Below are 27500 nucleotides of genomic sequence, written 5' to 3' on the forward strand. Positions count from 1 at the left end.
CCCCTCTATAAAATAGCTCCCAGAAGGGCTATAAAAAATATTCAACAAGGACTTTGGACTGATGTTGCCATCAATTAACTTAAGCTATGTGCTATAGTCTTTGAATTAAATAAAATGTATTTCCGCAAGTATTACTGTATACTGTAAGAGCCTAACAGTTTGGTTTCAGTTTTTGGGCGGTGAAACCGCCCCTATAAGTGAGATTTGGAAAAATGTACAAATATCTTGGGCAGTGAAACCGCCCCTGAAAGTGAGGTTTGGAAATTTGTACAATTATCCTGCGCTGTGATTGGCCAATCACAATCTATTCAGGACTGCGATTGGCCAGTGTCACATGACACATGTGCATAGCCCTATATAAGCAACCATAACTTAAAAAAAAACATAGATTGTTTTTTTTTAAGTTATGGTTTTGTCCATCATAAAGAGTGTTTCAATAAATGTATTTATCTTTTGTACATGATTGATCGACTCCATTCAGTATTGTGATTAGCTAGCAAGACACATGCTGTGATTGGCTAGTGATACATATGACGAAACTAATCTAAAACCACTGTGATGTAACACTAGTATATTACTTAGATACTGTGCATTTCGTGAGAACAGTAAAGTAGAAGTCAAAGATCATTATGGCTGAAATGAGAAAAGGGAAAACCGATATTGAGAAGAAAATAGAAAGTCTTCCTAGAAGTGGCTCTTTAAGATCAAAGCATATATCATATATCATTGGTTGACTCCATTCAGTATTGTGGTTAGCTAGGAAGACACCGCCCACTTCACACAGGGTGTGATTTTTTTATTGTAACAGCAAATGTGTCATTGTCCCTTGTCTGAGGTAGCCAGCGTTTAACATGTCTCCTGTGGAATGGATGCCTGTGTCATAAGTTCACATTTCATTGGTGGTTTTAGTGAAAGATTGCTTGTGGAGACGGAGATGATTGGGTTCGCTATGGTTTCTGGTGATGTGGGGAGAAGGAGAAAGGCCGTTGTGAGTGCGGGACACATATCTCTCCGGGAAGAACAGGAAATAACGGTCCAAAGTCCACGGATGAAGGAGAATCGCCGCTGCCCGAATAACGCAGACTTCCTCCTCATCCAAAGGGCCTTTGAAGTGGGGCTGTGGATTTAGCGGGATAAAAGGGAAAACCTTGATGTAGGGAAAAAAAAGAAGAAGTAATTTGCCTTGAGAGGGTCGACTTTTGGATCGGGCTCAGTGTTGGGCTAGTGCTGCAGCGTTGCATTGGCAGGTATAGGGGCCTATTTGGGGTTAACCCATTCAATCAAGGAACGCATCTGTGTCATTTTAAGATTTATTTGGCTGTTAAAAAATAGCAGATCTACAAGCTTGTAGATCTGCTATTTTTGAAAAATCGTGAAAATCATGGTGCAAATCTTTCAATATATATATCGTTTAAAGCAAACATTTTTAACAAAAATCTTTGCTTCTGGAGGTCCCTGGGGGGGGGGGGTGCATGAAAGATGTTGAGGACCACTGACCACTGAAACATAAGTTTTTTAAGAAAACTGTTAGGATTTAGAAGACATTTGTAGAATCCCCAGTAGCAACGATTTGAGTTAAAACGGTTCTCTTTAAAAAAAAACATACATTCAGAGATTTGCAAAAGTTTTCACGATTTTCCGAAAAAAATTGCAGATCTACAAGCTCGTATCGCGGCACTCGGTGCATGGGCTATGAGCTTGTATATCTATTTTCTTAATTGCCAAAGAAATAAAAAAAATGACACAAATGCGTTCCCGGTCTTGGGTTAAGTGAATATTTCATGTTTCGTTTGGTGGGTTTCCTGTGAGGTGGGCCCTGCTGGTCTAAGTGGTGACAATTAAGACCCACGGCCTGAGAATGCGGAGAGAGAGAGAGGCGAAGAGTGTCGAGAGTTAGCGCTGGATTGCTTCTCCTGTGGTATATATGGTCAGGAAGAAATGTGCGCGCGACTCTATATTTATGTGCAGTGGCGGAAAGTAACTAAGTCAATTTACTCAAGTACTGTGCTTTAAGTACAATTTTGAGGCACTTTTAACTTCACTTGATTTATGTCGATGTGTTCAATACTTTATACTTCTACTCCGCTACATCTCTGAGGCAAATAATGTACTTTTTAGTCCACTGCAATTTGAAAACTTAAATGACTAGTTACTTTGTAGATTTGGATTATTATTACAAAACAAGGCCTATTTTATACTTTGTCTATTCGAAAATAGCTGATCTCACAACGCGTCGCATTTTGAATACTTTTGTACTTATAAGTAACATTTTTAATACAGGACTTTTACTCGTATTTCTACATTGTGGTATTGCTTTTAATCTGAGTGTGCTTCTTCCACCACTGTTTATGTGAGAGGTAGAGGAGGTGTTGTGTGATACTGCAGTTCACGGTTTGGACGCCTATATCAGTTTGTTTTTCTGAGGGCAGCCTGTACAAACAAACAGTCCACAGTACACCATTTTGGAAAGTGTAGTTTAAAGCATCACTCAGTATCTTCAAAACACAGAAGCTGCAGTACAGGTACTGTATGTCAAACCATCATTTGGTCTCTGTCGGGTGGAAACCTCATATATGTCCAAAACAGTTTTTCAGGATTAAAATTCAAAAGCATCTAAAAGTAGTAGATCGACAAGCTCAAAACGCACCGCTTGACGCCGCGTTTCGAACTTGTAGATCTGCTACTTTTGTGTGATGCTGTAGTATGATCAAGTAGGGCATTCATTTATGAAAAAAACACAAAAAGTTAAAATATGGATACGTATATGAGGTTTCTGCCCCGACAGCAACGGTTTTCAATCAATCAAGGGACAAGTTAGTGTCTCCTGGGTGTTTGTGCCCCTCCCAGACATATTGTAGAAGTGTAGTACAGTATTCAGATTCAGATTCACTTCATTGTCACTTTATTGCACTGGTTAGGTACATACAACGTACGCTCGGAAGCTCCAATACGATACGAAAACATGATAAAACAACCTAAAACACACAATAAACAATAAAAACAGGGCAAGAATATCAGTCAATGAAAGAGCATAGTGCAAAGTACAGAAGGTTATTGCAGGTTGTGGCATATGTGCCTATACTGTCAAATAGTTGACATCCCATTTGGCAACGAAAGTTAATTTCCAATGTTTGTCCTACAAACAGCATCCTACTCTGTTTGGCAGTTGTGGAAGGAGTACTCGGATTCTTTACGTAAGTAAAAGTAGCCATACCACAATATAAAAATGCTGTGTTACAAGTAAAAGGCCTGTATTAAAGATTTGACTTGGGTAAAAGTAAAAAAGTATTGGCATCAAAATATACTTGAAGTACCAAAGTAAAAGTAATCTTTATGAATGGCCCATTGCATTATTAATTATTTTTATCAAAATATTTCACAATCTGTTGAAAACAGCAGAAGTATAAAATAGGGCTAAAGTGGTTAATGCATGTTTTGTAATAATAATAATCTAAATCTAGAAAAGTAACTAAAGCTGTCAAATAATTGCAGTGGAGTAAATATTTGCCTCGGAGATATAATGGTATAAAGTATTTAAAAAAATGAAATACTCAAGTAAAGTAAAAGTACCTCATAATTGTACTTAACTTAATACAGTACTTGAGTAAATGTACTTAGTTACTTTCCGCCCTTGCTGGTTGGCAGACATGTGATGTGATGTGATTCTGGCCATTCCTTGAAGGTCAGGGCTGACGGCCTCTCAACTGAACTTGATGAACCAGAGGGAAATAGTGTAATGATTGAGATTTAACACAGCGACAGCTGCTGTACTCTACTGTATGCTGTTGATTAGTGGCCCGAGTTACAGTAAATAACAGTTGGAGACGCGCACACTATAGGGCTGGGCCCTACGATTATTTCAAACTTTTGCCTCGATTACGATTCGATTAATGAACGATTATAAATGTATATATAGTTAAAAAAGCAGATCAACAAGCTAGCAGATCAACAAGCTCACAATAATTTAGTTGATTTTTTTCATGTCGATTGAAACGTACAAAGAAATGTATATTAAAAAACCCTGCTTCTCTATTACATGAGCAAGATTAAGTCGGTTAGAGGTTCTAAACGTCGGTTTTGATATATTTTCAGTTAAATGCCAGCCCTAGGATGTGCACACATGCACGTACACACAGGCACATGGTAACACAGCAAATGACAACAGCATCTGCTAGCGGCGAACAGAAGGCACTTGTTGGCATGATGTGAAGTTTATTGAGTCACTGTCCCTCTGTCATCGCCTTGGGCCCCTGGCTCTGTGGTCAGACGTTTGAAGGGCTTTCTCCACCCTGACACCGTGTTTACGTTTCAGCCAACTGAAAGATAAACAGCCTTCTGAAATCATCTATTTCCATACTACCAGTGGCGGACAAAGTATTCGACGCCAGTACTTGAGTCAAAGTACAGATACTCCTGATCAAAATAATATCACTCAACTACAAGTGAATTTTCGTGGGTCTCCAGCCGAATATTTGATATTATTATTTTTCATCCTAATGCAAATCAAACTGGGGGTCCTTGAAATTCAAAATAGTTGAGAATCACTCAGTTACTGTAACAGTATACTGTATTTGAAAGTCACAGTTCCAATAAACACCCAAAGGTCACATCAACTTCCCTCTGTGCCAAGACAATGGACAAAGCTTGCTTGTGCTCTGTATGATAGTGAAGAAACCCATCCTGGTACTCCCATTGAACACATATGTTATACTTCTTCACACAACGGTATCGCATGGCAAACATAACCGATGCTATTTTCATTATTTTAGGAATTCTTTGGAAAATTCTCGCCTATAATGAAATGCCCAAATTTGGGACACCAGGCTTTAAAGTGGCTAAAGAAACAAAACAGCAAAACAGCAATGTCATGGATCCATCTCTTTGTTGTTTTGACAGATTGGTGTCCTTGTTTTGCTCCAGTGCTTTTCTCTGGGTTAGTGCTGTATGTGAAGTTATCCACAGACTCAATACCAGAATGGGCCGAACACTGTTTGTAAAGTATTACAAACATTTGTTTTAGTAATCTTTTTGTAGCGCGGCGCGAAGTGACACGCTATGAGCTTACGTATATCTGCTATTTTACAACAGCCAAAGTATAAAATGACACAGATGCTTTCCCGGTTTTATCGGGTTAAGTAGTCAAGAGTGGGCTTAGAGTTGTTGTCATGGTGTGGTGACATACTGTAAAAGGACATTATAAACCTTTGTACACTCTCAGAGTTAAATGAACACTGAGGATGTTACATCGTACATTGGGGCTCTGTCGGGTGGAAACCTCATATCTCCAGTGCTCTAACTGTTCAGGATTCAAATTCGACAAAATGGCAAAAGTAGCAGATCTACAAGCTAGAAACACGTCGCTTGGCACCATGTTTCGAGCTTGTGGATCTGCTACTTTTGCTATTTTTGTGTGACGCTGTAGGATGATCAAGTAGGGCGTTAATTTACGAAAAAAAACACAAAAGGTTAGAATAATGGAGATAGGAGGTTTCTGCTCGACCGCGATGATATAAAATGGGGGTCCCTTGGTCTATAATCCATATCAAACTGTTAGGCTCATTGAAATACAAAAGGCTGAGAATCCCTACTGTAGATACTGTGGATGAAAACACTACGCTGTTGGAGAAGTTAGAGAAGGCCGGAGGTCTGCTGTTTTTGTGCTGTTTGTGTGTTTACTGCATAGCTGTCATGGTTTGGGGGCTCTGTGGGTCTGTGGCTGTGGTGACGGGAGAGGACAGACAGTTGCCTCGGAGGCTGGTGGTTGGGCGGGGGGGGGGGGGGGGGGGTTGGTTGACAGAGGTACTGTAGGGAGACAACAGTATGAGAATGGGAAGGGAGAGGGATAGAGAGAGACAGACATACTGTATGGAGAGAGAGAGAGGAGGTGGTGTGGGTGAGGAGACCTGGTGTCCCTATTTTGGAAATGTCATTTTAGGCGAAATTCTTACAAAAGAAAAAAAAAGTTGGATTTTTTTTTTTTTTTTTTTAATTGTCCAAAATAGTCGACCTACACGCTTAAAACGCATGCATATGAGCTTGTAGATCCGCTATTTGTTGTACGACAAAGAGGGCTTAAGTAGCTAATAATACATAATCTTTGAGTTTCTTGTAACTCCAAGTGAACACATTTTTGTTGCAGACATGGGGAAAGGGGGGGAGAAAAGGAGTGAAAAGACTGAGTCAGCAAAATTGCAGGGGACAGGAGCCAGATGAGTCATGTAGGCCCATCACACACAGCCAAACATAAGTAGTATCTATTCTAAACCCTCTGAGATGAAATAGGTCACAGAAAAGAGAGAGGCAGTCAAGTGAGAAAAAGCCCAGAGACTTGAAAGAAATTAAAGGAGAAACTGAACAGTAGTGGAAGAAGTACTCCCTCAGATTATTTACTTGAGTAAAATTTGCAACACCACATTGTAGAAATACTCTGTTAAGTAAAAGGCCTGTGATCATAATTTGACTTGAGTAAAAGTACAAAAGCATCAAAATATACTTACTATACCATAAGTCAAATCTTGCTAAATCTACAATTGCTTTTACTTTACTGGAGTACTTCCAATTTTCAATACTTTTACTTCCACTCCACTACATCTCAGAGGCAAATATTGTACTTTATTTGAAAACTTTACTAGTTACTTTGTAGATTTAGATTATTATTACAAAACATACATTAACCACTTCAGCCTGTATACATTTCGGCCTTTTGAAAATAGCCGATCTACAAGCTCACAATGCGTCGTGATGCGACGCATTGTGAGCTTGTAGATCAGCTATTTTCAAAATAATTTTATACATTTTATACATTTGAAAACTTGTGAAATGGGACATTCTGCATAATGAGTACTTTCTACTTTTGGTACTTTTTGATACCAATACTTTTGTACTTTTACTCAAGTAGATGAATGAGTAGATGAAAGTAGGTGAATTCCAGACTTTTACTTTGTAACAGAGTATTTCTACATCGCAGTATTGATACTTTTACTTAAGTAAAAAATGTGAGTACTTTTTCCACCACCGGTTACTTTCCACCACTGAGGAGAAAGTAATGACAGGGAGAGAGAGAGTAGAAAGGCAGTAGAGCGGTGCACTGCAGTGTCAGAACAATGGCTGTCTGTCTGTCTTTCTGTATTTGTGTCTGTAGGAGTTGTAAGTTTGTTCCACTGGCCATGGCCACTGGGCTCAGCAGGGCTGCAGCCGGAGCTATTTTCAGAGCTCATCTGCGATGGCAGGGTTATAATCAAGAGAACGCCAGGCTGGCCGCCATTGTGTGCGAGCGCTCTTATGCATGGATGAAGTCAAGTTGTGGCAGTTAAGAGAGAAAGGCGAAGAGAAAATGAGGGCGATAATTTGCAGCTCTGTATAAATAACAGAATGAGGGAGACAGACCGTGCGTTCCTGTGTGTGTGTGTGCGTGTGTGTGTCTGTCTGTCTGTGTGTGTGTGCGTGCGTGTGTGCGTGTGTGTGTGTGTGTCACCAAAAGAGAGAGTGTGTGCAAAAGTATGTCCTTGTTTGCACTTTATATGAGCTGAGACTGAAAAAAAGGACCATTATGAATGGAATATAAATAATGAATATCTCCACAGAGTTTAGAACGATCTTCCATCCGGTCGTAAAGCTGAGGTTGAATCTCAACTTGGAATTGTACCAAAGCAAAAACCTCAAGTGTATATTGATGCCAAAAACCGCTGTCAGGCCAGCAAACAACACTTATGTTTAATATGTTTATTGGAAAGTTCAACAATAACGGCTTTTGTTGCTTGTAAGGGCTGTTTGTGTCATGACTTGGAAAAATCTTTAGCGGTTTCAACTAAGTCTCACTGATTTTTATTTATTTTCTAATTTGTTTTCAGTTCAACCAGATTATGTGACATCCTACCGCTCAACGGCTGAAGACAACAAAATGATGGAAGGACAAATTGGTAAAATAAATAAAATAACATTCTAATATAATAAGTTCCATGTTTTCTTTTGACTTTCACTTAATCATACGAGATCCATACAGTTAACGTAACCCTTATGGGTCATTTGTTTTACTTTGTCAGATTAAAATTAACGTCCTGGATGGCGTTCCTTACAGGCAACAGATGTTAACACACAGTTCTCTCATTAACAGGAAACAGTTTATCACACAAAGCCACGGAAAACGGAGTGAAGGGAAAGCCTCCTTACTCCGTTGAGACACCGTATGGCTTCCGCCTGGACCTGGACTTCCTCAAGTACGTAGACGACATCGAGAAAGGCAACACCATCAAGAGGGTCCCCATCCAGCGGCGGAGCAAGGGCCCCCGATCCAGCACCCTCCCCAGGCACCTCAACCTGTCCGGATGCGGCTACCGGCCCAGTCCCTGGGGATCTACTGGAGCTCTCGGCCCCAGGTCACGGGTCTCGGACCCCCACCACAGCTATGCCTCCTGGGCGTACGACCACAGGTCCCCGGGTTCCCCCGCGGGCTTCAGATCCCTGGCGGAAATGGAGGCCAGAATCAGGGAATTTGATGAGCAGCCCCTGGGGGAGCACATAAGACCCCACCTCCTCCGAGCATCCAGCCTGCCTCTGACAGTGTTGCTGAGGCAGGGGTCCGAGTCCACAGAGGACGCGGGGAGCCTCCGAAGCTCCAGGGACTGCCTCGGCGGAAGGGACGCCTCATGTGAAGACGTCTTCGCAGAGCGGTCCTCAGATTTCCCTCTAAACCAGGACTTTTCTGGGACGCTGAGGCGCCTTTCAGAAGCTCTGGAGCGTGTGGGTGAGTTGGAGATGGAGATGAGAGTCATCCCTGAGCTCAGAGCCCAGATCTGCATCCTCCAGGAAGAGAGAGAAAGACTCCGTCTGGGCCTGAGCCCACGACATGCTTCCGTCAACGGAAAGATGGACCCTTCCTCCCCCTCCTACTATGGCACATGTGACGTCAAGAGGCCGAGGCACGACAGTCACATCGATCAAGATGGTGATCGGGACGATTCGAACCCCACGCATGAGTGGAGGACCAGCACAGACCTGGATGAACTGCTGACAGTGACGTCCCTGCAGGCCAAGGTCGCGGTGCTGGAGCAGAAGCTCCACGAGAACGGCATGGAGCTCCAGAGAGCCTTGGGGATGCTGAGGGAACAGCGAGGGGAGAGCCGGAGAAAGGACGAGAAAATCGTACAGCTGACCAGGAACCCCGGGGGGTGGGTGCTTGCCGAGAAGGTGGTGGTAGACCAGGACGGAGACGAGACGGAGGAGAACTCTGCTTATTACAAGCCGTACGGCTCATCAAATTGTCAAAGCGAGGCCGCTCTCTCGGGTGGTTCAGACACATCCACAGACGCATGGACTGTTACTACACACAGACAAAAGAATCAAGGCAGTTTGGCGCCAACATCCATCCCAGACGGTCCAGACGGTATGGAGCTTGAGGAGGTCTCAGTCGAAGCTGTGGACTCAGCCTTGGCCGCACATCACATAAGGAGGATCAAGCGTCTCCTGGAGGAGCAGTGGGAATGCCTGTGTGAAGGCAGGGTGCCAATGGAGCACACCGACCCCAAGATTAACTCCCTACAGCTGGAGATGATGGGACTGGTAGATATCCTGTCGTCCTGTTATGCCCAACACGGCCACAGCAACGAGGAAGGGACCCAACATGGAGGTATGGTACTGTAGCCTATAAGGGTTCCATGCTATCATTGTTGTTCATTATAAGGATAATCATTAACTGATACGATAGTAATACTAGTCCTCCTGGACTGAACAATTAAAAAAACGTACCTCTGCAACAACTATAATAAAAGGACTAATTACCTAACATTTGTAATGACTTTATGACTAAGGCGAAGGACATGATATGCACACTCACTCACAGAGATTTTGTGCATGTATAGATAGATTACACAAAGATTAACATCACTGGACAATTACCAAAACTCTACAGGAAATAAGACTGCATATACTGTACAGAGAGAAACGACTAGAGTCAGCAGAAAGGTAATGTAGACTTATACAGTATAAAGTTGCAAGAAAACACATCATTCCCAACATAGTTGTAAGATCATATCTGATTTGAATTAAGAAGCGGAGAAACACAACTCTCTTCATAGTGCTGTTGAACAGGTTTCTCAAAAAGATTTTCTCTCTTTCTCTTTTCTTTACTCATTTGAAAGTTAATCCTGAGTAAAACACTGTAAGGGTGCGGTCACACCAAACTTTGATTCTGCCTATGCGGGCGGATTCTGCCAATGCTTTTCAATGGGGACGGAGCGGTTTGTTGCCATTTGCGGATTTCCACAAAACAACATTCTGTTCCCATTGAAAAGCATTGTCAGAATCCGCTGCATAGACTGCACCCTAAGGAAAAAAAATTCCTCTGTGAAATTAAGACCCACAATTTACTATCTGGTGTAAATTGATGGTTGTCGTCGGTTTGGGTTGAGGCAGGATTATATATTTGTTAATTCATGACTAAGTCTTCCTAGGCTGTTTATATTTTGTAAAGAAGTCCTTCTCTCTGCTGTGTTGGAATGTCCTGACGCAGGTCCTAAGAGACCAAACTCCGGGACGTTTTTTCCCCCTCACCCTGCTTCATAGCCCTTCATGAAAACCACATTTTACTTAATTACAAGGAAAGGTTTTTCGCATTCAAGAAATGTCGATGAGGCAATGCACAAAGCTTTTGAATGCAGGGATCAATGGGAAAGCTTCACAGGAATACATACATTTCCTCCCTTCATCAATAGTATTGTGGTAGTATAACGATTCTGTCATTAATGTTAAACTAGTCCATATACCCTCATGTCCACACATCATCCGCACAGGCTTTGGGACCGTGACCATGACAACAGATCCCATATCCCGTGGCGAAAATGCGAATAAACAGCTTTTAATGTGGGGAAGTGAAAAACCGACTTCCTCACTGCCTGCAGTGCCTGCATATACCAATGGTCAGTGGTGGACTGGACAAAGTACTCAACCCCAAGTACTTGAGTCAAAGTCTAGATGCTCCTGGTCAACTATTACTCAACTACAAGCGATAGTTGCTCACTCAATTTTTTCCCCTTCATTTAAGATATTTTTGGGGTCTTTTTCTGCCTTTATTGATACTGTAGGAACAGTAGACTGACAGGATTTGGGGAGAGAGATGGGGGAGTGACACGCAGCAAAGGTCGTCGGGATCGGGAGGCGAACCCACGACAATGTAATCCAGCCTATAGGTGCCCAGACGGTTACGCCAACTGTACGGGCCCAAATGTTCATGCTTTTAAAATACATTTTTAATTACTTTAAAAGTATTCAAAAATACAGATGACAAAGTACAAATTCTTCTTCAATGCATTGCTGTATTGAAATCAAAGATATTCCAGAAATGTTCCAAAAATAGTTAAAGTTGTACAATGCAAAATCACAACTAACGATTTTTAGCAACCTCTGCTGGTCACTACCGTCACTGCATACAATTTCCCTAGTCCTCGATTACCCAGAATTCCATTCGTTTTCACCGGAAGCCGGAAGCGTTTCAAAAAGCGATCCTTTAATTGTTTTATACTATCTACGGATCGTTTCTCTTAGCCAGTGGAGCATTAGTTACCATGAGCTGTGCTTTCTTTTTCTGTTCTTTTTCGATCTTCCAATCCTACATTATCTTAAAATCAGCGTGAGGTTCCTTTTTGTTAATAGCGCGGTAGTTCCTGGCCAAACAGGAAACCGTTGCGGTAGTTCCTGAGGACGTCGGCCACGACGTCATGACGTTGGCCAGGAACGTCATTTTCCCGGGAAAGTCCCCCCCGTACACGTTCAATAGAAAATATATAAATAAAAGGCTTCCGGGGGTGAAATTCACGGAGTGGGTGTTGTGAAACTTTTGCCACTCGCAAAAGATATACAATTTAACTTTAGTTTTGTTGAAAACGTTACCTAGTATTACTTTAAACTAGCTGATCTACTGTAAGCTCAACATGTCACAATGCAACACGTTGTATGCTTGTATAATATATCAACTATTTTTGCTAATTATTTTACGACAAATTAGGCCTATATAGGGCTTAATGTGGTTGAAGCTTTATTGTCATGAAATCTTCCATCATGCCCCCTTGTCTTTCTTTCCCTCCGAGTAGCACCCAGATCCATCATGAAGCGAGACGGAAGTGCCCGAACGTCAAAGAACCTACACTTTGCTGGTGATAATGAAGGGTTAGTGCACAAGTCTCCCAAATGCATTTCACTCCATTCTAGATTTATGGGCATTGGGGTCTGTGGTGGAAGAAGTACTCCGATTATTTTATTTACTGTATGTAAAAGTAGCAGTACCACGATATAAAAATACTGTTACACGTAAAAGCGCTGTATTCAAAATTGTACTTAAATACAGTACTTTAGTAAATATACTTAGATACTTTCCACCACTGGCATTGGTTGAACTGAAGGCTTGGCTGACCTTAAATGCCAGCTTGTGGCTCCTGAAGCCATGGGGTTGTTTTGTTTTGCACTTTTAAAGGCATCTTGATAGTTGTAAAGTGTGAGTGATGAGGCATGCCTCTCCCTCTCGTGTTCTCCAGTTAAAGGGGATTAACACTGCATTCTAGTTTTCAAATGTGTTATTCCCATGCATAAATCATTTGTTTCCCATAGAGCCTAAAGAGTTTCATCCGGCCCCCCATTTGTGACAATGCTACAATCCCCAGGATGCCTTTTCTGGAGCTAAGGGAATATTTTCTGCCTAAGAAGAACATATATAATTATCTTGTGTAATATAATGCATCCGTCACAGAAATATTCTAAGAGTCAACAGATGTAGTTTCCTATTCATTGTCAATGAGGCAGCCACTGGCAGTTCATCACTAGGCCTTCTCATATCTCATAGTTTTTGTTCTTTGATGCCATTTCTGATTTTGAGACAGAACTCAAGTAGCTTACTGTACTTAAGTACAATTTTTAGGTATTTTTACTTTCTTCAGTATTTACAATTTCAATACTTTTACTTCTACCCCACTACATCTCAGAGGAAAATATTGCACTTTTACTCATTATTATACAATTATATGAAAACTTTAGTTACTAGTTACTTTGTAGATTTTGCTTATTATTACAAAACACACTAACCACTTCAGCCGTATATATTTAGGCTGTTTGAAAATAGCAGATCTACAAGCATTGTGAGCTTGTAGATCGGCTATTTTCAAAAAAAATCTTATACATTTTGAGCTTGTGAAATAGGGAATTCTACATAATGAGTACTTTACTTTTGGTATACTTTAAGTATATTTTGATGCCGATACTTTTGTACTTTTACTCAAGAACATTTTGATTACGGGACTTCTACTTGTAAAAGTGTATTATCTACATTGCAGCATGGATACTTTTACTTAAGTAAAACATGTGAGTACATCTTCCATTACTGTTAGCTACATAGAGGATAAGGATAATTTAACAGGACGTTCATGAAAGTCCTTGCGGGCTTGTTTCCAATGAGGGCCTGTGAGCAATTAGGGGTTAAAAGTCTTGCTCAGGGACAAATTTCATTTCATCGACACATATGCTAGCGTGGCCTGGAATCGTACCTGGGGCAACCAGGGCCTCTGGCTCCCTAGGCGGGCTCACTAACCACTCAGCTATGGCCGCCCCTCTAATCAATAGGCTCTGTGCATAACTGTAGTCCCTGGTTTTTAGAAGGTGCCATATATCCGTTTCCTGTTCCGGTTCATTTCCCCATAGCTTTGTTTGATTAGCTCTGCAGCAGATTTAAACTGGAAATACGTGGTGAGATAAGTTTACGGTTCAAATCAGCTGTCGAGCCAATCAAACGAAGCTATGGGAAAATGAACTGGGACAGGAAACGGCTATGCCACCTTATGGAAAGCTGGGACTGCAGTCATGCACCGAGCAGTTATGTTTTTCCAGCTGACTGTAGTACCCTTCCCTTCTGAAATGACCTTAAGACAGAAGGACAAAGTTGCCCGTCAATACCCATCTTGGGGCAAACCAAGGTTTTTGCAGTACCAATAGTGGAAATTGAGCAATATTTCTTTAATGACTTTAAGGTCAAACAACAAAACATTTCATCAACTAGCTTCAGTGCCTAGTACTGTACAGTAGATGCCAGATGTTACTAGGTCATTTCCTCCGACAATCAGAAATGTTTTAATGGACACATTCTCTCTTTACTGGCCAGTGGCTCGAGCAACTGCCAAAATTCACCAGTATTTGGCTGGCAGATGGTTTTCATTTACTGCCCTGGTTTTCAGATGCGAAACCCCAGTCGCCAGTAAAGAGCCGGACGGGCAGGATTTTTTGAAGCCAATCATCCGAGACCATCCGGAGCAGAAGGGACAAGTCGTTCCGCCTGAGGCGACGGCTGTTACCCATGTGTATGAGGACCCAGAGAAGATAAGTACGGAGAGAAAGGGCCCCGCAAGCCAGGGCCAAACTGAATCAGGACAAACAGATGGAGGCACGGTGTCCATGGAAGAGGCTGGGGCTCAAGAGAAAGCAGCCAGGATGGACACACCGGGCCCGGGGGAACAGATGGAGAGTGACTCTGGCATTGTAACAAGCGCCGGGGGACGGTGAGGAGAGCAGTGTGAAATCTTGATCGTTTTGGTTTTTTTGCTGGGTTTGCTACAGGCTGCAAACTGTTGTTTTTGATGATTGTTCTTGGGGGGGGGGTGGGGGATTAACTGCCTGCCAAGGATGTGATTTGTTCACCATCCATTTGGAAAGGGATCCTAGTATCCTAATGTGTAGCAAATTCTCTGTCCTCCAGCATAATTACTTAACCACTTAAGCCTGAAACGTCATAAGATGAAAAAATAGCCATCATCGTGACAATGTGTATAATATTAAGCCTAGGCCTAGGCTATTTTTGAGAATTTTCACATATAACGACATGGGTTGATGTTGTTTTAAAGCTTTGTTTTCTTCCGTCTGCCACTCTGTAGGGAGAGTGTGAACGGGGAGTTTGTGTCTGCCTGTCAGTTTCTCAAAGACCACATGGACAACATGGACAACCCCAACGACGACATGGTACTGAACCTCCATCTTGATTCCCCTGTAGAAGTGCTCCTGAAGTTGGACTTCATTTGTACACTCTGAGAGTTGGAGACCCGTAAATGGTCCGCTTGAACATAGAAACACTTAAGACATAATAGAAACAGTGTCCTAAGCTGCTCTCTGTCTCTCTGCGTCTGTGTCTTCCAGAGAAAGGCGTTGGTGGTGCTTTTCCAGGGCTGGTTCAGCGTGGCAGCTGAGGAGAGCTCAGTGGCCAACAGGGTGGCGGTGCACCTGAAGGAGGTGAAGAACACCACACCTTCTCTGCTGGCCTTCCTGGTCAACCTGGCCGATGACAACGGCAACACGGCGCTGCACTACAGCGTGTCCCTCTGTAACTACAGCATTGTCAGCCTGCTGCTGGACACAGGTACTACTCATCTATAAAACACTGGCTCTTGATGAGTGGGGTCAGGGGTTCTTGAGGAGGGTTCCAGGGGGTCCCCAGCAAATGTTTTGATAGTTAGGAAAGAACTAGAGCCTTACAGGTCTGTAACTCTGAGAGCGTACAAATGAAACCAAATGGACCCGTAAGGGTCCATTTGGTTTCATTTGGTTTTCAGTTATAGGGGTTTTCAGTTATAGGGGTCCTAGAAATGTATTGAGAATCACTGTACAACTTGTACCCAAATACTAGCCGGGGTAACCAGCGTTGTCCGGGTTATTGCGCGGGCGAAATAGGCACAAAGTAGCTACAGTAAAGGCCAGTCTATGATGTCAGGCATGTCCGTATTTTGGCAAAGTTTCAGCCGAAGGTGCCTGTGCATCGACTTCAAGTGCCAAATTTAAGTTTAAAAAGTTCAATATTAAAGAATGTATATATTTTTAAAAGCTGCCCATGACTTTCCCTGGATCATAACTCAGCCCAACTCGACCTGGGGTGTGGGCGTGATTAAAAGACAGACAGACAAACAAACAACGTCAACTATAGAGATGATATATATAATACTCTGACCTGATGACATCTCAGTGGCACAAACATTTACATAGCACTATATACACAGACATACTAATTGAAATGTCATGGGTTAGAATCTGGCTCACCTGTGTCAACTTAATTTTGGTGTGTTTTTAAGTGACCGAACAGTAACTAGATGGTCATCCAACATTTTAGCATTTTTGTTTTTCATTTTATATGAAAGTAGAGGATCGTTGCCCAAATTGAAGTATCACTTGCTTAGATTTATCCAAAAGGTTTGAAACAGCTTATGACTTTCTTTAAATTAGAGGCCTTAGAAATCCGGCTTCAAAGTTTTGCCAAGGATTTTAACACTTTCTCAGCTCAAAATGCTTTGAATTAATATATTTAATTAACACTTTACCCAACAAATGATGGCGGATTTGCTCCACCAACAGTTGAATCACATACAATTACAAAATAATATGAAAACATAATAATGCACATGTGAGCTCAGTAAATGTAAACTTTTTATCAATACACTTAATCGGTTTGAAACTTTAAAACATGAACACATGAACAGCTGCTCTCTCTATTGTTTCAGAACAAGAATAGTACTAAAATGTAACAAAAGGGTTTCGTCTTGTTTTACAGCTAGCGTGCAGAGAGAGCGCCTGGCATCTCAGTGGTTGAGAGGGAGACTATTGTTGTGGTTACATTACATTACATGTTACAAGCTCAGTGTCCTCGTGGTTACAGTGTCCGCCCTGAGACTGGGAGGTCACGGTTCAATTCCCCAGCCAGGTCACACCAAAGACTATAACATGTTTTTAGCCAATGCCTCCTTGCTTGGCAAGCATGGGTAAGTCCCTGTGACTTACTAGCGTCATGTCCAGGGGGTGTACTTGCACGTCAAGCTGCCTCACGCTACAAAAACCGGAGATAGGCTCCTGCTCTATGGGCCACATGGCTCGGAAGCTGTTGGTTCCCAAGCCTACTTACATAACTTTAACACAAAAGCCCTATATATTCGTAAAAAAACCCAAATCTGATCTAAAAGCTCACAACGCGTTGCATGACAAGGGAAGTGAGGGATTGATCTAGTAACGTTACTGCACAAACGTATGAAGGACTTTACACGATCAGCTGCACTGTATAATCCCCTCTGCTCTGACATAATGGAGGTCTAAACAGACTTATTTATGCTACATTTTCATACTTACACGGCCATATCAGTTCAGACTTTTAGGGTGATTGATATACGTGTAAACGATGTGAAGATTCTGAATCTGTGTTTGAATAGGTGTGCTTTTTGAACGGACAATCTTTTACTGCAATGGGTCATCTTTCCTGTCTCCCTCCGCTCTGCCATCTAATATATCTTAATTATGGGGCGGCCATACAGTAGGTGAGTGGGTAGAGAGGCCCTCTGGGAATCGGAAGGTCACCAGTTCGACCCCCAAGCAACTTAACCCCTAACTGCTTCGGGTGCCACATTAATGGCAGCCACTGAGCCTAATCGGTAAGATGGGTTAAATGCAGAGGGAAAAAAATGTAATCCCAGGATGAATTCCCTCTCGATGGAGCAGTAAAATAAATTTGGTTTCACATGCGGGAGACGGTAGACCAGGTTTTGAATCCCGGGTGTTACAGGTGCCATTACCTCTCTGTCGGGAGAGGACATGAAACGTAAGGATTGTAGCTATAACGACAGTGATTATATTGTCAGTCCAATTCTATTGCCCATTTCCAATATTGGTCGATTCAGCTGTATCCACTGACTGAAAGGATCAGTGGCTGCCAGTGGCTGCCATATACGTATGTTGAAATGTATTGTAGCAAACACCCCAACAATTAAAAGGGGCACAACACAAGTATCTATCATTTTTCTAAAACTGACTTTATGGAAAGGTATATAGTGAGTTCAGTTGGTTTCTCTATACAACAGGTGTGAGTGAGGTGGACCTCCAGAACAAGGCAGGCTACACAGCGGTGATGCTGGCCTCACTGACGGCCCCCGAAGGTCCTGGTGACATGGAGGTGGTCCGCAGGCTCATGGACCTGGCAGACGTTAACATCCGCTCCAGACAGGTAATTCCCACCACCAGGAAAGGTGAATTTTTCACATTTAACAAATGGGGATGGCGGATGCTAAAGATGTTTTTTTGATTAATTTTTTGTTGCATCACCCAAGTGCTCAGATGGGTGCGCCGCGAACGCTTTTGAGATTTTCAAGTGGGCCCTGATCCAGATAAGGCTGGGAAACCACCGGTCTAATCGTTGTTTCTTCTCTCCGCCGTGTCCTCCTCTCACCAGACAGGTCAGTCGGCTCTGCAGCTGTCCGTGAAACACGGACGCGTGGTGATGGTTCGCCTGCTGCTGAGCTGCGGGGCCGACGCCAACGTACAGGACGGCCAGGGAGTCACTGCCCTGATGTCAGCCTGCGAGAAGGGACACACGCACATCGCACGCCTCCTGCTGGAGAGGTGCCACTGTGACCTCAACCTCACCGACAAGGTCAGACTCAGAGAGAGTCACGCGAACACGTGCAAACAATCACCACCGGGCAAAGTCGTACTGTATGACACCAACAGACATCAATCTCTTACCAACGTCTTCTCACTGCCTCATTCCTTGGATGAGTCCAGATCGGACTAAAGCCACTTGGTTGACACAACACTCCAAGTGCAGGAAAGACAGATTCACAGTTAGTGTCGCTGTAGTCAATGTAAAGTTAATGCCACTAAGTATGTTAAAGGAGTAGTTCACCCAAAAAATTACTTATTTCCTATCAATTACACACCCCATGAAGCATTGAATTCATGGAGAGTTTTAGTTTTTGTCACGTTCCTGAGCCAATAATTTGATGATAATAATAAAGATGCTAATGTATCCGGTCGGAGACGCAAAGGAGGCTCTTTGTGTCTCCTACCGGAGAGACCGCCGGTTATCAAATTATTGGCTTAGGAATGCGATAAAAATTTGAAAAATCTCCACAAATTCAATGACTGTGTGTAACTGATAGAAAATAAGTATTTTTTTGGGTGAACTACGGTACTTCTTTAAGCACTGTTAACCTGGTGTAGGTGAAAATGTTCTAAAACGTAAAACAATTATATAATTTTTTTCTAAAATAGTAAAAAGAAAAAAGCCAGTCTGCAACCTAACCAGCAACTTATTGTGAGTTTGTAGATTGGCCGTTTTCACTATTTGCCGTATGACAAAGCATATAGGGCTTAAATAATTGAGTTACATTGAATGTCAACTCTACTTTTATGCATACAGAATTAGCCTTTGTGTGGAAAGAGCGGCTTACGACTCTGAAAGCCTCGATTCCTTGAGTTACAGAGTGGGGGGACTGGGGAACGTGTGGAAGCGATAGAGTAAAGACTCTCCATGGATTAATCAGGGCTAGAATAGAGCAAATCTCACCGGGCTGATAAGAGCTAATCCGCTAACACTGCCTTATCTCACCGCCTGGAGGGGAGGCAGCCAATGGAATTGAAAAGAGGATGCAAATATTCTACATTTGTCTCTTCTATAAAGCAGAATGAAAAAGAAAACTACAGTGTGACAGGTCTCTTACCTTGATATTAAACTAATATTAATCCACTGTACAAAAAAAAACTCTTCCACTCTACCACGACATTCACCTTGACTTTATCTTGCTGTAAACCCTTGTGAATTCAACTAAAGCCTAATTAAATCAGACCTTAACTCACTTGAACGATACATGTACAGTACATGGCAAATGTGACCTCCCACTAACTTTCATCCGTCTTACATGGAACCTTTGTTGTGCACTTTTTCAATTATGAATTGACTAAGAAGATCATGACAGCTTCCGTGTGACAATATTTCTTACCATAAAGGTATTTTCAGAATCAAAATCAGTTTTACAGGTGTAAAAAATAAGTTCTCTTTTATGCTCATCGCTTCATCATGCTGTAGTATCTCTTATCGTATTTCCACCGACTACTTCACACCTGCAAACTTGTGATGTGACAAATAAAACTGATTCTGATAATATCTTGGTATGGTTTAATTCAACTGTGTTCTCACACACACAGTAAAAACTTGAAGTAATCTTAATCCCTCTCTTTATTTTTTGTTTTTCTCTTCTCTGTATCTTTCCTGCAGCGTGGTCGAACCGCCCTCTCTGCAGCCCTCCAGGGCTCCCATGCTGACGCAGCAGCCCTGCTGCAGGCCCACGCCAAAGCTAGACGAGTCTAGGAGTGGACCTCGCAGCTCATGACTTCTTTAGAACTTCTTCAGAGACTCTGAAACATACATGCGTATAGTAACCTACATACAGTACAATACACTTCAACAGAACAGATGCTGACAGAGATACCTCTCGCTTCATCTCCACCGCCAGTCGAAGATTCCTTTCAATAGTATTCGCTGTGGACACTAGCCATGCTGCTGTGTGCAATTTGTGACTTTCATCTTCCAGACTGGCACAGATCTCTGTGGGCAGAAAGTGGAATCGTTTTTGCATCAGCAGCGGCTGATCCGATGGAACTCTGGATTGCTTCATATTACAGGACCGGCAGTGTTCCATGAGCGATGTGACAGTGTTTTGCAGTGCCTTAGCGTGTATGTGATTACTGGTATGAGCGAGTGGACACCTGTAGTATCAATAGCCTATCAATATTTATGTCCGACACCGTATTTACACGTAACGCAATTAGCGACAAAGCTGCAATGGAAATATACATAAGCAATGCCTTGGTTGTAATAGTTACTGTACACATTGACATTATGCGGACACACACACACACACACACACACACACACACACACACACACACACACACACACACACACACACACACACACACACACACACACACACACACACACACACACACACACACACACACAGCTACGTATCTAGTTCTTTTATGTCTATCTTGGTATTCACACTGTACCTTGTGCCTTTCAATTAACCACTTTCAACCTGGTGTCCCTAGATCGGCTATTTTCGGCAAAGAGATTTTTGGTGTAGAGAAAAGACGTGCGGACCAAGTATAGACCACTGACAATGAAGTATATTGGGTTTAAGTGGTTAAGGGGAACAATGCAGACTACCAATTTGCATTCCTATGAATTTGACTGTATATGGCTGGATATGCTTGCAACCCACATGAAGGAATGCAAAAGAAAGTTCCCAACACATGCTGTATGCAAAACACATGAAGGGTATGCTGGAAACGTGACTGTCAACCATAAAAAACAATAACTCAGCATGTGGGTTTCAGTCTATATTAATTACGTTGATGTATGAACTGCTTATTTCTAATAAAATGTCAAAAACATATAAATAACTGTATTGTTCAACTTTTCCTTCACATGGTCTAACATCATACCAGCAGTAACACGCTCTCTGGAGACATTATTGATGGCTCAGCATCCCCGCCAAAAAAAAAAGAAATGCTGCAACAACAGGAATGACCAGGAGATGGAGCTGGTTCCCCAAACCACGGTCAATCCAGTCAGCCAAATCACAACAACCCCATCTGAAAACAAAGCACACTTGAATCTGGAATTTTGGGTTGAGTGCTACCAGAGAGATTAAATCCAAATCCCTTTGTAGTGTGACAAACAATGCAGACATGAGCCCAGCGAATTGTATTGATGCCACAGCAATCACACTAACCAGCGTTTTAAGTGTGTGGCAGCCGGATAAAGGGCCCAGTCCTCCATAATAAGCCATGAGGAGTTTGAGTAGCTGTTGTTGCTCCTGGATTCTCAAGGGAAATGCAACAAGGCCCCAGGCTTTTAATGGTGTGAGCCGACGTGTGCGAAATAAGATCAAATGGGGATTGGGGCGGGGGACTGGAGAATTTCTCTTTTGGAACAAAGCTGTCTCATTTCCCCCGAGGATCAAGCAGACTAAAGCCTGATTTAGGCTTTGTTGTATGACGGTGTTGCATGCCGAAAATAGCCAATCTATAAGCTCACAACGCATTGCATCGTGGCGCGTTGTGAGCTTAAAGATCTTTTATTTTCAGCACTCAAAACCGTCGTTAATGTAAGCACGACTGTCCCAATGACCTCAAGCAAAATCACAGTCACTCCAACAGAGAGAGAGGGAAAGAGAGTAGAGATGAGAAAAATTAAGAGATAAGAGAGATGGAATGACTTCCGTATGTTCATATCAATCCCTCAATGTCTTCAAAACAACCACGACCTAAAAAGCATACATAGTATTGCAGTGACTAGCACACAGCAGTAAGAATCAGTTAGAAATACTCACAGGCGTGAGGTCAAACACCGTACTGTATATCTCTAATGTTTTATACAGGCAGTGGTGGCATTGGTTCAGGATGCAGAGCGGCCATGTGGAAGGTTCCCGGTTCGATCCCCGGCTCGTTCCGGCATGCGTGTCAAAGTGTCTTGGAGCAAAGACCCTTATCACTTGGCTCCTCGACTTGGCTTGCATGGCTTCCTCCGCCGTCAGTGTGTGAATGTGTAGCTATCGGATAAACGTGCAATATATAACCGTGTATGTGAATGGGTGAATGCGATGTACGTCGTTAAGCGCTTTGAACGGTCAGAAGCACTATGAAAAGGTAAAGCTATGCCATTAACAAAAATGGTTGATAGGCAAAAGTTACAGGTATATTTTGAAAACATTTATTTATGCAGAGTCCAGTGTCTGATATCATTACACAGGTATAATGTGGATGTATTCCACCCCCCCCCCCCCCAACCCTTCCTTCCTGGCTTTCACACCTCTGTGAATTAAGGTGTGCATCTGCGCCCATGTCTGGCCCGGGGACACATGTGCACCATTGTGTTCATAAAATATACATGTCAAGTAATATCCTAATGGACCATGTTAAAAGAAGCGGGGTCATTTTTATTTTATTTAATAATGATAATGGACAGGGGGCTTATCTGGAATCTATGCCGAACCACTTGCACTATATGTCATCCCTTTGTGTGTGCGTGTGCGTGTGCGTGCATGTGTGTGTGTGTGTATAACACAGTTCCAGAGATGAAGACCACCAACCGACCACACATGCTGTTATTGTGATTAAAAGAGCTTCACTCTCCATTACTGTAGATCTTGTCATTAAGCGCATAGCACATGGTTTACTGTAGTGTGACAGTGCAAGGACACAATATGAATAAAAGAAGAGAAAAACACAAATACACGCTGACCGAGGAACATTTTTCAGTCAAATTTTATATCAATATATAGAGATATTCAAAAGAACAACTTTGTTACAGAAAATCAAAAAGTGGAACCGGTTTGCCATAATTGATATACAAATAATATTTGCACGTACTGTACATACAGTATAGTTGTCCTGTAAAATCTCCCTGTCGTTCTTGTGGCGAACACATCTTTGATGAAATAAAAATGAACAAAATAAAGAAAAAGGCACAAACAAATAATGATAAGTTGTGTCATTAACACTGAAGGCCTGATTTATACTTTGTCACATTACGGTGCCTTACGGCGAAAATAGCTGGCTCACAAAGCGGCGCATCTGCGACGCGTTGTTAGCTTGTGTGTCGGCTGTTTTCGATAGACCACACCGTCGTACGACGGAGCGTAAATTAGGCTTGAGGTGGAGAAGCTTTGTAAAGATGAGAATGAAGTTGTTTTTTTCTTTTTTCTTTTGAAGGAGACGTGAAGTTACAAAGAAATCAAGAGGTGTCAAATGACGCACAGCAAGAAACAAGACAAAACCACTTGGGTGGGGAAATTCATACTCTTTACAGTCAGGGAACACAGTGCCCTCTGTCATACAAATAAATTAATACAACTGTCCACACTTTCAGTTATCTAAAATCTTATGTACATCTCGTCTTTTACAGAATTGTATAATACATTATCAAAAAACCTCTGCAATATGAAAACTTATTTACAAATCAATGATTCAAAAAGGGACCCTCGCAGCTTCCCCAGTGTCACGCGCACTAGTGCATTCAGTCGCTCTCACACGCGCGCACGTAGGCTACACATACATACACACACACACACACACACACACACACACGCGCACCAGCACAAGCACGCACACGCACACGCACACGCACACGCACACACCAATACAACCACACAACTGATACGACACACACATTCGCACGGTAATTCTTTCATGCAGCACACAACGATACAGAAGGCATTCATAGAGGGTTGTGCAACAAAGAGCATACGAAACAGTTCAAATATGGCTGTGGGATGAACGTATCACATGCATGATAATGAGCACACGCACACGCACACACACACACACACACACACACACACACACACACACACACACTACAAGCACAATGTGTCTCTACCTGTGAAATCTCATCTTATGCCATCTGCAGGAGGAGCAGCTACAGTATAGTAGAGCAGTGTTTGTTCATGGTGCAGGACAGAAGCATCATGTTCACTGACAGCCAGATCCTGCCTGATGTTAACCTCACTATGGCACAATCTGTTGTCCGTCTGCTGCCACTAACATCACCGCGACAAACCCCGTCCCCCCCCTGCCGCGCGCTCCTAAGTGGCGGTGTCCAAAAAACGTCTGCTCAAAGACGTCAGCCAGCCTCGGGAGGAAGGACAGCGGGCTAACGGATCCCTGCTTGTTTTTGTTTGTGTGTGTGTGTGTGTGTGTGCATGCATGTGTATGTGTGTGCGTGTCTTGCCTGAAACGCTGAGTCTGTATTGTCAACGGGTGAGCCGTTATTCATGCTGTTTGTGTTGTCTGAGGGCAAGCGCATAATCGTCTGCCTGTTCCTTTGAGAACAGCATGTTGAGTTGCGTGTTTGTGTGTGTGTGTGTGTGTGTGTGTGTGTGTGTGTGTGTGTGTGTGTGTGTGTGGGGGGGGGGGGGGGGGAGTGGCAAAGAATAGTGCAGTGCTGTGTGTGGTGAACAGAAAAATGTACAACACAACTGAGTCTTTAACAACCGCATAGCCAGCGGCCACATTGACCCAAAACCATGTCACAACTAAATCCCTGAAAGTTGAGGATGATTCCATTCAAAAACGGCCACACAGCCTATTGCTGATTTTATCTTATATAATATATCTGCTCCCTCCTTTACCAAGCGCCTGGCACACTTATCTCTCACACAGTCCTGTCTACTTATAGAAGAACTACCTCCTGCAAACCTTCAATAAGCTTCCATCTTCAGCAAACCCTCAACTCTTCAAGCATTCTGGGGTGACTGAGGTCAAATAAACAAACGACTACACTCCAAAAGCTTCTTCGACCCACTCCCAAAGGCTTTCCCATAAGAGAAAGCCAAAGCGTACATGCTAACATTTCCTGGGTTAAATTATCTCAGTTCAATTTAACCTGGGAAAACAATAATGGTAAAAACAAAGTCCATGCGGAATAACACAAGTACAAACGACATCTTCAGTGATGGTGAGGTGTGTGACTGATAAACTCTAATATGAATCTGTACAGATTGTCCTGTCGAGGAAGGTGTTGCCCCTGTTAATCAGACCTCCTTGTTTCTAAACAGTGTTCCTTGAGCTCTGTGTCAGTCAAGGACAAAAAGGACTCTCGACACTCCCTCCCTGTCATAACATAATCAGAGCACAGGTAATACACACCTCATTCAAAGCTATGGATACAGAAGAGGACATAGAAAGAGAACCTACTTTTTAACTCAAGTTCGAGTCAATGTCGGGGAAACATTAAAACATGGCCGCTTAATAAAAAATCGAAATCAAGTGCTTTGAAGGTTAATTTTGGAATAACAGGCCCAGTTTTAATCAATTTCCTGTATTAACAGGAGTAGAAAACAGATCTCTCATTCCAGCAGCGGCAAACTATTTTGATAAAGAGCAATGATCGAAATAGCAGCACTGCCATTTGTGGTGTTATAAAAAGTGTAATTTACAAACAGCATACGGACATGAATGACAGGATGTTGGATGAGGGTGAGGATGATATGTTGTTCTTCCCTTGAAACAAACTCAGCGAGAGCCATCCCTGACGACCTCGCATGTGCGATTTGCCTGAGCGGCTAGCCATGCCCTCCCACCTTTTTTTCCCCCTTTCCTATCTTTTTTTCCCCCCCTCCATGGGGGTGGGGTCAGGTCACTTTGCGGCGGACAGCATGGGCTGCTCCGTGTACCAGTGAGTTCCCGGGTCGGGCATGCCGGCCCCCAGGGGCAGGGCGATGAACTGCGGGCACGTGCCCCCGCCGCCGCCCACGACGCCCACGGCTGGCGGGTACGGGTGGTGGTGCGCATGGTGGTGCCCGTGGTGGTGGCCCGCGCCCTCTGTCCGGCCGATGTGGATCTCGTCCTCCTCGCCCTCGCCCGTGGTCTTGCGGTACACAGGGTTGTCGAAGTTCATGCTCTTGGTGGAGTGGCTCCGCCAGTTCCGCCACACCAGGTAGAGGGCGGAGCACAGGAGGCCGAACACCACTGTGGCAACGATAGGAACTGCATGCGTTTAACACACAGCAGGGGGGGAAGGGAGGGTGGGTGGGGGTGGGAGGGGGGGGATGGTTGTCAGCGTTAAACGATGCAGAACAAGTCCATGGCATGAAATGACAGGCATACATAGGAGATCAGCAGGCATGCTGATGGGGGTTGTGTGTTTGGGTCACTAGGGGCTAAGCGTGGGGGCTTACGTTGAGGGTAGTGTTTGGCAGGACAGGTCGAGGAGAATGGATCGAAACTGACCTCTCTTTACTGCGCTGGCTTCGTTAGCACTTTGATCACACAGTAGCACAGTAGCACACACCCAACAACGCGCATATAGTAGCGAGCTTAGCAGGTTTTCCGATGCATTTAGCTTCCATTCTTACATTTAGCTTTGCGGTCGCACAGCAACATCAGCTGTGGTCAGTGCACATGTGTCTGTTTAGTGCTTCTCAGACCCATAGAGAGAGAGAGAGTTCTGACACTCGCGTCCACTTCTTCAGGCCAGGTCTTCTACATAGCCTTCTAATGGCGAATAGTGACAAAGCCCTAAACCGGAAGTTTACGGAATGCATTGGAGTCTATGGCTCCTTGTCACTCACTATTTCCAGTTACATGAACCACGTGACCGGCGCTGTTTTCTGCCCCCTCAGTGGCATAACTCTCTAATATACGGCTCTGGCACTGCTACAGCAGTTTAGAAAGAGGTGCACCGTGTACACTGGGGCTTATAGTTTGTAACGTAGCGCTCTCTCTGTGTTCTTTCATTATGTCGTCTGTCATCTTTGTCACCTTATATACAGTACACTGTGTTCACCTGTGTGGGGCACCTGTATGCTGGCCCTTCTTAACATGACTGGACTCTTTCAGCGAGGTGGCTCTAGTGATAATGCAGCACAATATCGTTGCTGTCGGGTGGAAACCTTACTTTTGAAAAAAAAAACGTTGTATTCAGTGTAGTTATTATTCCGTCATAAGCTCTTGTTAATACTTTTCATTGGTTCAACATTTATAAAATCCACACACACTAAAAGAGTGAATATAGCAGATCTACATGCTCTTGTACAATGGAGGAAGGCATTCATTTACAAAAAAAACATACAAATTTGAAATATGCCTATGGAGATACAAGGTTTCTTCCTGACAGCAACGATATGTCAGTATGGTAACTATTGTTGTGTAGCATTAGC

At 43.1% G+C, this 27500-nt stretch overlaps 2 protein-coding genes across 2 annotated transcripts in view; one reads left to right on the top strand and one right to left on the bottom strand.

Annotated features, from left to right (window-relative positions):
- Nucleotides 1-21224, top strand: part of LOC308093871 (KN motif and ankyrin repeat domain-containing protein 4-like) — a 23172-nt gene extending 1948 nt beyond the window's left edge. Inside the window, exons 2-10 of the mRNA XM_080440250.1 lie at nucleotides 7851-7919; nucleotides 8114-9625; nucleotides 12084-12159; nucleotides 14211-14531; nucleotides 14904-14988; nucleotides 15163-15382; nucleotides 17859-18001; nucleotides 18227-18427; nucleotides 20051-21224. Of these exons, the coding sequence (XP_080296376.1) occupies nucleotides 7901-7919; nucleotides 8114-9625; nucleotides 12084-12159; nucleotides 14211-14531; nucleotides 14904-14988; nucleotides 15163-15382; nucleotides 17859-18001; nucleotides 18227-18427; nucleotides 20051-20143 (2670 nt within the window). The 5' untranslated portion in view covers nucleotides 7851-7900 and the 3' untranslated portion in view covers nucleotides 20144-21224. The remainder of the gene's footprint in view (nucleotides 1-7850; nucleotides 7920-8113; nucleotides 9626-12083; nucleotides 12160-14210; nucleotides 14532-14903; nucleotides 14989-15162; nucleotides 15383-17858; nucleotides 18002-18226; nucleotides 18428-20050) is intronic.
- Nucleotides 21225-25978: 4754 nt separating this feature from the next.
- LOC308093872 (low-density lipoprotein receptor-related protein 8-like) overlaps nucleotides 25979-27500 on the bottom strand; it is a gene marked incomplete at its 3' end in the record, with an annotated part of 94084 nt that continues 92562 nt past the window's right edge. The window contains exon 18 of the mRNA XM_080440251.1: nucleotides 25979-26328. Within this exon, the coding sequence (XP_080296377.1) occupies nucleotides 25979-26328 (350 nt within the window). The remainder of the gene's footprint in view (nucleotides 26329-27500) is intronic.

The sequence above is a fragment of the Gymnoscopelus braueri genome, assembly GCF_963280865.1.
Source record: "Gymnoscopelus braueri genome assembly, chromosome: 10".
In the NCBI taxonomy this organism is placed as follows: Eukaryota; Metazoa; Chordata; class Actinopteri; order Myctophiformes; family Myctophidae; genus Gymnoscopelus; species Gymnoscopelus braueri.